The sequence below is a fragment of the Chelonia mydas genome, chromosome 8 (assembly GCF_015237465.2).
Source record: "Chelonia mydas isolate rCheMyd1 chromosome 8, rCheMyd1.pri.v2, whole genome shotgun sequence".
Taxonomy (NCBI): Eukaryota; Metazoa; Chordata; order Testudines; family Cheloniidae; genus Chelonia; species Chelonia mydas.
Window position 1 is genome coordinate 89,758,774 of NC_057854.1, and position 12,464 is coordinate 89,771,237.

A 12,464-nucleotide genomic window follows, 5' to 3' on the forward strand; every position below is an offset into this window, starting at 1 on the left:
AGGACCTTCCATTATTAACATAGCAAATCATTTAATTTCAGCTCATTGTATAAGCATGCAGGTATCACAAAGGGATAAAGAAGCTATAATCCCAGACATAGCTTCTTGCTTCCCGGATCAGAAGAAAGTAGAACTACTGTGGAGGTGGATTTAAGGAGCAAGAGCGTCTTTGAGTCATTCAATCCATATCAACTGTTGGCAAATGCACTTAACTGGTGTCATATGGATAAAAAATGTTCAGCAAAAGGCAAAGTCAAGTAGTAAGGAAGAAGGAGTTCTACAACAATAGAAGGGACCATTCATAAATGGCACATGGCTCCTCTTTGTGCCTCCACTATTGAACAAAATATCCATAGCGCTGGCCAAACTATCCTCCTAGGAAGGCCATCCTACCAAGCGGAATCTAGATCAGGGGCAACCAGGAGTAAATACATTTTATAATGGAAAAATGTAACAAGATTCAACACTTAATTTGGGATTTTTAAGGCTTCTACCATGAAAATAACTGCTATGCCTCCTGTTTTCCCAGCTTTGCATAAAATCTTGATTTGCAAGATGGAAGTAATCAGCTAATGGGAACAAGGCTTAGATTTAGTATAATTCAAAGCTCCTGCTCACCTATTAAGCTGAAGAATGATGTACGTGATGTACATAGCATGCTAGCTCAGTGATTTACATACCTTGTATTTATAGTACAATGAAGTTTTTAGCAACCTACCTGAGTAAACCACATTAAAGTTGCAAACATGAAATATCTTTCAATGAAAACACATTACCTAAAATACTGTCATAGCCAAGGAACATGAAAAAGTCAAAGCATCCCTCAAAATCCAGACACCTTCTAGTCAAGAATAAATGACAACAATTTCAAGTGTTCCTGGGTCTCTGTTGAACACTGTGCTTTAGCCTTAAAAAGAAAATGTCACTAAATTAGTTAGATGTGTTATTGTTTAATGAAATGTAACTTTCACATGCAGATTCACGGTGTCCTATTTAAATTCCAGACTATCATTTCATTTCAATCCACCCAAAGACTTGGGCTATTCTGTCACTACTACACTAATTAAAGCCAAGTCCTGCTCTCATTGAGTTAATGAGTTTGGGACATCCACTACCAAAAGCTACTTTGGCACATTGTGTTTATGTAAGTAAAAGTACAAATGCCACAATGCTCCAAACTTTCCTACCCGATATCGTGTTCATACTTTAATAAGATGTTGAGAGCCCTAGGAAAGTCATATTGTGGTGTATAAGGAAGACAATGGTATCAGAACTGTATGTGTGGCTTGTTCAAACCATTATGTAGATGCAAGGTCAATACTCAGAACTTCTAGTGGTTAAACTGACAAACTATTGGTAAAGGTAGGAGTGTGTCAGGGATCAGCATTGAGCCCTTTCTTGTTTAACCTCGTCCTGGATATCCCCACAAGGAACATACAGAAGGAGGCACCTTGGTGCATGTTGTTTGCAGATTATATCATTCTATACAGTGAGAAGAAAAATATTCTACAAGAGGATCTTGATAAATGGAGAGATGTATTGGAGAGACAGGGGCTCAAAATAAGTGGAGGAAAGAGAATATGGTATGTAATTTCAATTATATGAACACTGTAGAATTATCCTTCAAACTAGACACACAGTCAATACTGAAAATGCAAAGTTTCAAGTATCTGTGGGGTCCAGAACCTGAGAAAATAGAGGATTAAATTAGAGAGTGAGGACAATAAATGCTTGGCTCAAAAGGAGAGAGAGATAAGTGGTGTAGGATGTGAAAGGAAGATATAAGTAAGCATAAAAGCGGAAGCCTGTAAAACTGTAGTCCATCCAGTTTTCAAGTACAGTGCTGAGCGTTGGGTAACAAAGAAGAAACATGAGCAAATGATGTTGCACAGAATTACAAATTTGGAGATAGATGAGTGGCGTAAGCAAGAGAGACCAGGTGAGGAATGTGTATGCTCGAGAAATGCTCAGAGTAACACCCCTAAATGCAAAAAAAAAAAAAGAAGAAGTGAATACAGGCTCAAATGGCATAAGCATGTAAACCACAGTCCTGAAAACTGTAAGAGACTCCAATATACCAAGACTGAATGAAAAAGAGAGAGGCCAGCCCAAGAAGTGGTAGGATAGCATAAAGGAAGACATGTTAGCATGTGGTGTGATAGAGCATATGTAGGGCCCTACCAAATTCACAGTCAGTTTTGGTCAATTTCACAGTCATGGGATTTTAAAAATAATAAAATGTCACTGTTACAGATACTTAAATTTCACAGTGTTGTAACAGTGGGGTCCACTGCATGGAGAACACTTTTGGGCTAGCCTTATGGGTGGGCGACCACCCAGGGGGCCATGGTTGGGGGCAGGTTTCCATGGCCACACACCCACACAGCCAGCCCAAAGACCTCTTTAATCCCTGAGTGCTGGACCCAGAGCCAGAGAGGGGCAGGGGCTGGGGGCACCGTGGCTGAGGGCTCCTACCATAAGCCATGCTCCAGCTGCTGCTCCTGGCCGGGTTGGTGAGGGAGAGAACTCACAGAGCGGACACCATTTGATGGGATTAATGCAAGGAAGAAGAAAGAAAAGGATTCTGAGAGGTATTTGAGAAACCACGAATGACATCGGACACAGCAAAGCGATTTGAACAAATCAACAGCTTCTGACAAATCAAACAATCAGTGCTGAATCCTATCATCTGGTTGTAGTATATCAGAGCTGTGTTGTTTATCTTACTGGGATTGGAAACACCAGCCAGGAAGCAGATGTTACCTTTCATGCTTCCAACAGCACCAAGCACACGGATAACCCTCAGGAAATAATACAATGAGCTTTTGTTAAAGATTAGAAGTGATGACCCTACGTAAGTACAAAGTAAATCCCTCTTACTGAGCTGGTTTCTCAGATCTTTTAACCTGCTCGGCATTTCCATGTGAAACAGTGATGAGATGTAAAGACCATTTTACAAGGCAGTTGAGTACAAAGAGCTGGTGTACATACCCATGCAAATGGATTTCAGATGTTTTTAAAAAGAGCTGAAATTGGTTGAAGCAAACAAGAAGAATGCCAACTGTCCTTTAGAAAGTTAGTGAACTTCTGTCCAACTGAGCTACACAATCTCTTATCGCTACCTTTGGCTCCGGAGACGAAACCTCGATGGTGCTGAGCTCATCCACAAAGGATTCGCTGCCATCATCAAACAGGCGCCGACAACAAACCAGAGTGAACGGAGGCGGCACTTCTTTCAGAAAAGAAACTGCCTCACGGCGGGATTTTCCATAAAGCTGAACTCCATTTACCTAGGCAGAAAAGAGAAAACACGCACCACCATTCAGATATTTAAAAGGATATTGATCCGGTTCTACAATAAAAACACTCTCTCATTTACTTTATATACAGTTGGGGAGGACAATTATTGCATATAGTGTAATGATTTAAAGGTCTAATTTCACTGAGGGATTCCAGTGAAGCTTGAGTGGTTTAGTTAATGTACCCCCTAAAATATACATAAATTACTCTAAGACTGTTATTCCATCTCTGGATTCTGGTGACTTTATTGTTATTACATAGTGGTGATCCATGTCTTCTGTTTTAATCAGCTTCCCTTCATTCATTTCCTGCTCTCTGGGTTTCTAGGCCCAACACCTCCTACAGCAGGCATTTTGGTCTTAATCCCTTCACCATGGCAGTCATTCTTTCTGGGTTCCTTCCAGGTAAGTTATTCCCAGCCTCCCACAATGCACAGACAGGAAAACTGATTTCAGCAGTACTTGACTCTAGTTTAAAGTGCATTTAGAAATTAGTCCTAATGTCAGATCGTTTTATTTATTAAGCACTTTTCAGTGCCTGTATAAAGTGCTCTTTTCATCAACAGGCATCCCACTGGCAAAGGCAATGCAAACTCCTGCCCACTGTCCCACCCATGTGCCTGAATTACATTCTACATGGGCTAGGTTGAGAGTGTTATTCATTCTCCATGTCCCAGTCAATCCATGGTTTCTCTGCCAAGTCTGCCAACAAGGATACCAGTTAGGATCAAAGATGATGATAGTTTTGGTGACATAGGCACATGCCCTCTAGGAGCTTCAATCTTCACATAAATCACCAAATAATCCTCAAATTCACATTCATGCTGAAGACCAAGTAAAGGTGGTTGGAAATCCCAAAACATTCTGGGGAGGCAATTGGTGTGCTGGCATCAAAAAACTGAGTTTGAGGAAATATGTCACCAAAAATTCAAAATTTGGAAGATTTTGAGCAATTCTAAATCAAATGCACCAAGTCCAAACTTCAACAACTGTTGCAGGCTTTAAAAATATAGTTAAATGAATGAAATGAGCTAGATCCTTGAGAGAACACACACAAATGCTTTACACAATAAAAAGAAAAAGCAATTACAATAAGCAATTCAGCAGAAAGTCCTGACAAGTTAAGCCTTATCATCCCATAACTTTAGCTGCTCAGTGATAACGGAAGACCGCAAGGCAATCGCTAATGATTTTTACAACCACAGATGGTGGTTATGTAAAATAATATTCCCTTCAAAGTGGCTTACTGCACTAATACTCTTTTTTCCCCTCTTTTTAAAGAAACATAAATATGAAGAGTTTTTCACCCTCTCTCAACTGAACAGTTGGTAGTGTTCACACATAAAGAAGGTATCTAGGTTTTACACTTGGTCGTATTGTAAAAATATTACATACACAAAGAATGGAGAATTTCACCAAGTGTCAATAGCCTGACAAAAAACCTCTGATTCCACAGCTACCAAGTAATGCGTACGTCTACTGAAGTCAAGATCTGCCCAATGTCATTTCCTATATCTCCATCCCTGTGGATGTGATTCAGATTGGTTTGGTTAAGATTACATGCCCCATACCATATACCTATCTTCCAGGGTCATCACTTTTCCTCAGATAAACACAAAGCAAAGGAGGAAGAATTGAGCTTATGTAGTTTAAATATGGATTATGCTGTTTAAGAACCTACCATTTTACTCTCAACTTTGTAACGCAATTGAGGAGGTAATCTAGAGCAGCGTTTTTCAAACCGGGGTGGCGGTGGAGAGAGGCAAAGCTGAAGCTCAAGAGCTTCAGATCCAGGTGGAGTGCCTGTAACCTGAGCCCTGCCACCCAGGGCTGAAGCCCTCGGGCTTCAGCTTTGGCCCCAGGGGCTGGGTCTCAGACTTTGGCTTTGTCCTTGACAAGTCTAACGCCAGCCCTGGTAACCCCATTAAAACAGAGTCGTAACCCACTTTGGGGTCCCCGACCCAGTTTGAGAACCACTGATCTAGAGTTATACAGTCAGCAGAGCTTGTCAGAAATTTTCCCATAAAATATTTTTTGTTAGGAAATGCTGATTTACAAAACAGAAGCTTGCCACAGAAGCATCTCTGTTTCAACAAAACTTTAATCACAAAGGTTTCTCAGCTCAAGAGACAGACAGACAGACATGCCTCAGAATAGTCAATGGCCCAGTGACTCAGCTGGGACACGGAAGACCCAGGTTCAAGTCCCTACTCTGCCTGATTCAGAGCAGGGACTTGAACCTGAGGCTCCCCTATCCCAGGTGAATGTCTTAACTATGAGGCAATGGAATCAATGTCTTTATCTCAGCCTAACGATTATTTATATGAAGCGGAACAATTTCAACAGGAGAGAGAGAGAGACACACACACAGACCCTGGAGATATGACTACATTACAGCAGCGTACAGAGTACAGACGCTTCACGGCTAACCAACGCAGTGTAGCAGTAGGCAGTGTAGTAAGTAACAATGTAGACAGGAGGCACTGCTTAGGTGAATAGTGTGCTCTACGTGCCTGAACCTCCAGGGTATATACCCTATGTGGCTCTTTACACGCCTAAGCAGTGCCTCCCACATCTGCACTGGCATTTTTAGCAGTGTAGTGTCCTGCTGCTAGAGCCTTTCCCCATTGCCTTCCCCAGCTGTATGGAGCTACATGTGTAATGCCTGTACTTTACATGCTGCCGTAAGCATAGGCATCGCCTAACTCTATGGTGCTGTTTGGCAAAAACACATGAGAAAGGCCTCATTTTAGTTCCACATCAGAACGAAACTGCAAGTCGAAACCTTGACATTTGTTGTGAACTGGAATTCTTGTTTTCCTGCCCTCTAAAATGGCAGATGTTTTAAGCGAGCTCCAGGAACTGTAATCCAGCATTGCAGTGACTGCTGAGCTATTAGGCTAAACCATTACTTAATTATTTAAACAGAAATATTGGTACAAAGTTGTTGTTTTTTTAAAATGCATTTGGAGTGCTAGTGTGGTGGGAAGTTATCATCTTTCAGCGTTCTGTGATTGATGGACAAGGGCTACTCTATGCCCACCAGTAGACTTGGGGACTCCCTCTCTGCTCTCTTATAGCTGCTGGAGATCAATCTCTAAGCAGGAAGGGTGCCAGATGCACCATCCACTGATCACTCCATACTAGCCATTCCACCAAATGACAATAATGGAGGTTTTAGAATAGGTTTTAGGATTGGGAGAGTGACAAAGAGGCAACGGACACCATGAAAACAACATAAGAAAATCCGTTAAAATAGGATTTTTTTCTAATTTTTTTTAAGTACTATGATTCCTATCATCATGCATCAAATAGACCTTTATAAATGTTTAAACTTGCTATACATTTAAAAATGTATCTCCCTCATTAATTATTAATTCAAACTACCTCCAGTTGTTATATCAGCACCTGTGTAATGCTGTTCGCTTTAGTTAAGGGCTGCCATAATTTCCATTACCAGCCCCTATTTAAGAGGATTTATAGCTTGGCTGTGAAAACATGCTCTAGGCTGAAACTTGGTATATATAGTTTTAACCCTAGAGCATGGTTTTGTTTCAGTTTTTTAAGCTACAGAAGGGGGTGGGGGGGAAGAGGGGGGAGTGGTTAAATATTATAAAATTCACTAGTGCTGGACATACTTGTGGACTTGTATAAATTGAAACAATTTTTCTTTATTATTTATACAATAAAATTTTTCCAGAGTGTTGGTTTTTTTGCTTTTAGTATTTACATTTTTGTTTAATGGCCAAGATATTTAAATAACACTTTCAACATTCCATTAACCCTGTCATGTGGAAATCCAGATTTCCTCTGTTAAGAAACAATAAAAGGACATGCATTAGTTCTCAGTGATACAAGTAGGCTTTTTGGTGCTAAAGGGTTAATAATGACCAAAACCCAGGCCACTTGAGCCCTGGACCTGAGATGAACTAATCTAGCAAAAGGCCCTGATCCTTTTCTCATTGAAGTCAGTGGGACTTTGTCCTTTGCTGCGTCTAGGAGCAGGTTCAGATTAAAAATGTCCGGTAAGGCTCAATTTAAGAAGTATATTACGCTCACCCCTAGTGAAGACCCACTAAATCGACCGCCGATCACTCTCCCGTCGACTCCTGTACTTCACCGGATCGAGAAGTAAGGGGAGTCGACGGGAGAGCGTCTCCCGTCAACGCTGCATACTGTGGACCCTGTGGTAAGTAGATCTAAGCTACATCGATTTGAGTTACACTGTTCACGTAACTCAAATTGCATAGCTTAGATCAACTTTTCCCTTTAGAGTAGACAAGGCCAAAGACTCTTAATTCAGGTACAATAGATAAAAAGTATGCCTAATACAAACATCATCATTGCGCTCATCTCCTTAGTATCTGAGCACTTCACAAACAATTACATAAACCTGACAAGACCCTTGGCAAAATAGAGCAGTATTATTTCCCCATTTACCAATGGCAAGACTAAGGCACAAAGCAATTTACTGACTTGTCCCTAATCTTACAGGAAGCCTGTGGCACAGCCAGAATAGTACAGAATCCAGCTTTTTTGACTCCTAACCCCATGCTCTTCTTACCCATTGATTGTTTAAAAGGTACTACTGTGCACACGCATTAGCCAGCCTAAAATGTCATAAAAGTATATTTTCAAAGAGGCTGAGCAGAAAGAACAACGCTTCATTTCTAGTTCTGTGGACTTTACCTCTAGAAGTTCATCCTCCAGTTGCAGTAGGCCAAGCATAGCAATTGGACCATCTGGAGCAATTGAAGATATGTAGTGATGTCCATCAAATGTATCAAGTTCAACTCCTAATCTCAAAGTGTGGAGAGGCAATAGCTGCCAAAAAAATAAGCAGTGGCTATGTTTACAAACATGTATTTCTATATGTAACAAATGCATTTAAAACTTTCAATAACTGACCAATCCAGATTAAACTAGCTGCACATTAGCATGTTTAAATCCTAACTCTGACGTAACTAGTGTTGCATCACACAAATTTTGCTAAGTTTTCTATTCAGTTAGATTGCTGTTTTTTCCTTGCACAGTCTGTCTTCTAGAAAAACGTACATCACTATCTTCTTCTCAATAATATCACCACAGTGATAAACTGGAAAAAAAACCAAAACCAAAACAGAGGAGAGGTGGATGTATAGGACCGCCCCCTAAAAATAGCACCGGACATCTATCCTCTGTCTAAAAGGGGTTACTCTCCACTAAAGGCATGTCCAAAGAGGAAGATCCTACTACTGAAAGCTTCAAGGTAAAGGCACCTGTATTCCCCCTCCATGGTTAATCAAGGACACGCTCTTTAGGCTTACAGCTCCCAGTCATCACCTCTCTTAGGCAGAGACCCATTCCCACTCCCTCCTGATCAGGGATTTTAAGGCTACATAGCTCCTTGCCTTCCACTGTGATAAGCCCAGCAAGCCAAATTGCCTAAAAAGGCTAGTGTCTGTGCTTTGCTTTCACGCCGAGGGCTACAGACAGTTTACTGCCCAAAGTAGTAAGTTACCATACAACTTCTAAGCAACCACATTTATTCATAAGGTAAAAGCATTACAGAGAAAACATTAAAAACAATAAAAGTTCTTACACACATGCTAAAAAAATTTATGGGAGGTCACACCCAACTCCAGCCTAGAGCTCGGACAGGTTTTAGTCCTTCAAAACCAATTCACTGGGTTTCCCCCTGGGTACTAGTTCATATCTGTCTTGCATCCAGAACCAAAATCCAGGCTGGGCAGATCTGCTATTTCTTTATACAGCTTGGCCCTTTGGTCTTGGCATTCTGTAACAGGTAATCAGCAGACAAGACCCTTGTCTCAGGGCATAACTTCACAACTCTAGGTTTTTGCATAACCAGAGTTGGAGAATTTGCATTAACCTCTCCTGAGGTATTCCCCAGGAAATCCACTTAACACTTATTGTCCCAAAAGTCCATACTTTTCTTACATATTTTCAGTACAGTCTTTTGAACTTCCAGGTTTTATGTCAGTCACATCTCTCCCCCTAGAGAGATGACATACAATTCCAGCCCACAATAGTACATAAACTTAATAAAGTTTAAAATCTGTCGCAGGATCACAATCACTATTTTAGAGGAAGCCAATAAAACCTAAACACACAATCAGTCATCATCTCATTTATTGATGACATTTGTATCTGTCTTTGGGGCAGGGAACATCTCTCTGAAGTATCTTTGGCAAATAGTTGCTATCACTTGTATCCATATTTCCACAAGGAATTTCACTGATTTTGAGCTGGCCATTTCCCTAGGGACAATCTTAATACGGTATTCCTCTCTAGTAAAACTCCACATAGCAAATATCTGCGACCATTAGGAAAACTTTCTTAGCAGGCTAGCTGAGGCTCAATCCAGACAAGCTAGCAGGCTGTGAAGAAACAAAAGATAGCAGAGATAATATCTGTTCCCTTCATTCAGGAACTTTGCCTGCCTTCTATCACTCAAGTTTACAACTTGGTGGTCTTGCTGGTACCCCAGCTGCTTCTGGACAGATGCCCATTTAGGCTCGGATACTGCAGTTAATGTGACTCCATACAGTAGTAAGAGTCCATACTTGCAAATCCCTTACAGCATTAGGACCTTACCTAACAAAAAGTTTCTTGTAGTCAGTGCGACACTCTGCTCCATAGTCTGCACTGGTTTCCAGGTATTATTCAAGGTGCCACTCTTGCCTCTCTCCAACTCCTATCCCAATAATTGGCATCAGCTAAAGCACTGAAGCCAGCAGCCCCCAGATTTAGAAGTAAGGGGCACTAGATTCTTGAAAGTCATGCTCCCCACTTGCCCGACAGAGTCTGAGGAGATTTAGGACACTCTGCATGGCCTATTTTCCTATGTGGGGTTTTTTGGTTTTGGGTTTTAATTCTTTCAGAAAAGGTGTGTTTTGAAGGAATTCAGACCCAGTATACATGGGCAGCATTGCAGCAAGTGGCAGTATTTCATAGAATCATAGAATATCAGGGTTGGAAGGGACCTCAGGAGGTCATCTAGTCCAAACCCCTGCTCAAAGCAGGAGAGATGAGCTAGAGCCAATGCTGGAACTCCCCCGTATTTCAGAAGTATTTATCTCTAAGGTTTTGGTTCATGCCCATCTAAAAAAAAAGAGAAAATGAAATAAGATTCCATACCTTTGAGTATTTCTGGAGCTCAGCATCATCTGTAATTGGCACGTCTACACGAACCACCTAAAAATTAAACACCATGACAAATAAATACTACTAGTACACAAACTTTATTGGAGTGCTGAATTATAGCAGAGGACTGATTATAAGAACAGCCGACAGTAAAATAAAGACAAGAAAATTATGCTTTTTAATTTTTATTGCACGTCTTGGTCCAGTTTGGCGCCTTAGAGTTATCACCACAAGGTATCAAAATCAGAGACTGGATCTAAATCCCACACTCAGTAATCAGCCCCTCACCTCAGAAGGACTTGGTGGCTGTTAAAGTGATCAGAAAGAGCTCAATCCTTCAAACTCCTAGTAGTCCTACTGATTTAAATGGAGCTGTGTGTGGCAGTAAGGACTGTGTAAGGGTTTGCATTACCAGGCTCAAACCCAACTGTGCGTCAGGGTAACGTGAGGTGTTCCAAAATGGAGGAGAGGCATATGCAAAGGAAAAAAACAAAGACTTTGAAAAAGGTGCCGGTCGACCATGACCTTCTATTATTCAGATGGGCCAAATTTTCACATTTTCACCGTCACAACCACATTTGCTACAATGGAAGGAAAATGTGGCCCCTGAGCTTCATGAACCAGCTTTACATCCCATACATATATTGGAAAATGGGATGGTGCTAAAGAAAGTAATGTCAGGCTCTGGCAGTGCAAGGATGGGGATATCTAGCAGTTGGTGTGAGTAACTAGATTTATTGAATCAAAACACAGCCTTATATGGACTTCAAAGTTCTTCAAGGAGCACTAATGGATTGCAGAGAAGGGAGCTCCTCAAGACACCTCTTAATGCTACTTTAAATCTTCCAACAAGACATTTGGAGCGATAGTTCTGCCAAACAGTAAAAATAAGAGAATCTCTGAATCAAGTGGACATGTATTGCAAAGATAAACAGTTTTTTTTTTGTTTGTTTGTTTGTTTTTTTAAGGACATCAGAAAAGGATGCTGGCTTGAATATTTTATTTAAAAACACACTCAGTTAGCACAGTCTTAAAAAGCAGTAATGAATGCAAAAAAGCCTGGTCATTCCCCCTGTGATGATTCATATTTAGAAATGTAATCAATCTCTTCCTTGAAAATTCTCTAATAAGAGGTGAAGGAAAATCTAATGGGCAGTTAGCACCACAAAGTTACCCCTAACTTGAACTACTTCCTTTTCTCCCAAATACAGCTGATAATCATTCTTCTCATAAAAATGTAAGATTCATTGTGAAACATACGACTCATATCCTGAGCCTTTTCTAAGCGTACAATAAAACAAACAGATCATTAAAACAATCATAAAAATGCCAAATATTTTAAGTGGCTGATATGTTACAAATTTAAAAATGAGGTTGATTTAAAAAGAAAAAAAAAACATTACTCACACTTACGCAATAGTACAGACATAAACAGAACAAAAATGTGTTAATTATAACATCCCTATATTTCATCCTTGAATGTTCAGGGAAAACAAAAAATGCTACTCTACTGATCTGTTCCAACCCCTGAACAGCTTATAAAGTTAAGCTCACCTCACTGTAATTTAAAGAAACATAAATGAATGTACTTTATTGAAGGATAACATACCATGACTTCATAATCAGGTCCCAGCAGTTTTCCCCACTTGGATTTCAACTCCTTTTCTGGAGTGTCTGGGTCTCTTCCTAAAATATAAACGTGAATGTTAAATTTACTAAACCCTGCCAAGTACATTTACTTCAATAAAGATGCAGCTTAAATAAAAGATTATGGGGAATGATCAGAAGAATAAAAATACATTAATTTGGGTCTATCAAGCAGTGCGAATCAGAATAGACTTTTGCAAGAAAACAATACAAATGTCAGCTACTGCTGAAGTGAAATTTATTCAGTTGAGAAGCATAAAAGGTGATGGTTGCATTGATGAGATGTGAGTTCTGTACTGTTTAATACCGTAAATAAATCATTCTTTCAGGTTGCAAAGCAAATTTCACATGGCTTTATAAACATGCTGTTTA

At 40.2% G+C, this 12,464-nt stretch overlaps 1 protein-coding gene across 8 annotated transcripts in view; it reads right to left on the reverse strand.

Moving 5' to 3' along the window:
• PATJ (PATJ crumbs cell polarity complex component) overlaps positions 1–12,464 on the reverse strand; it is a 210,404-nt gene that overhangs the window by 158,511 nt on the left and 39,429 nt on the right. For all 8 annotated transcript variants that reach the window (XM_043552634.1, XM_037906549.2, XM_027821512.3 and 5 more), the window contains 4 exons: positions 12,055–12,131; positions 10,440–10,496; positions 7,989–8,123; positions 3,123–3,290 (listed from right to left, as the gene is read on the reverse strand). In XM_043552634.1, the coding sequence (XP_043408569.1) occupies positions 3,123–3,290; positions 7,989–8,123; positions 10,440–10,496; positions 12,055–12,131 (437 nt within the window). The remainder of the gene's footprint in view (positions 1–3,122; positions 3,291–7,988; positions 8,124–10,439; positions 10,497–12,054; positions 12,132–12,464) is intronic.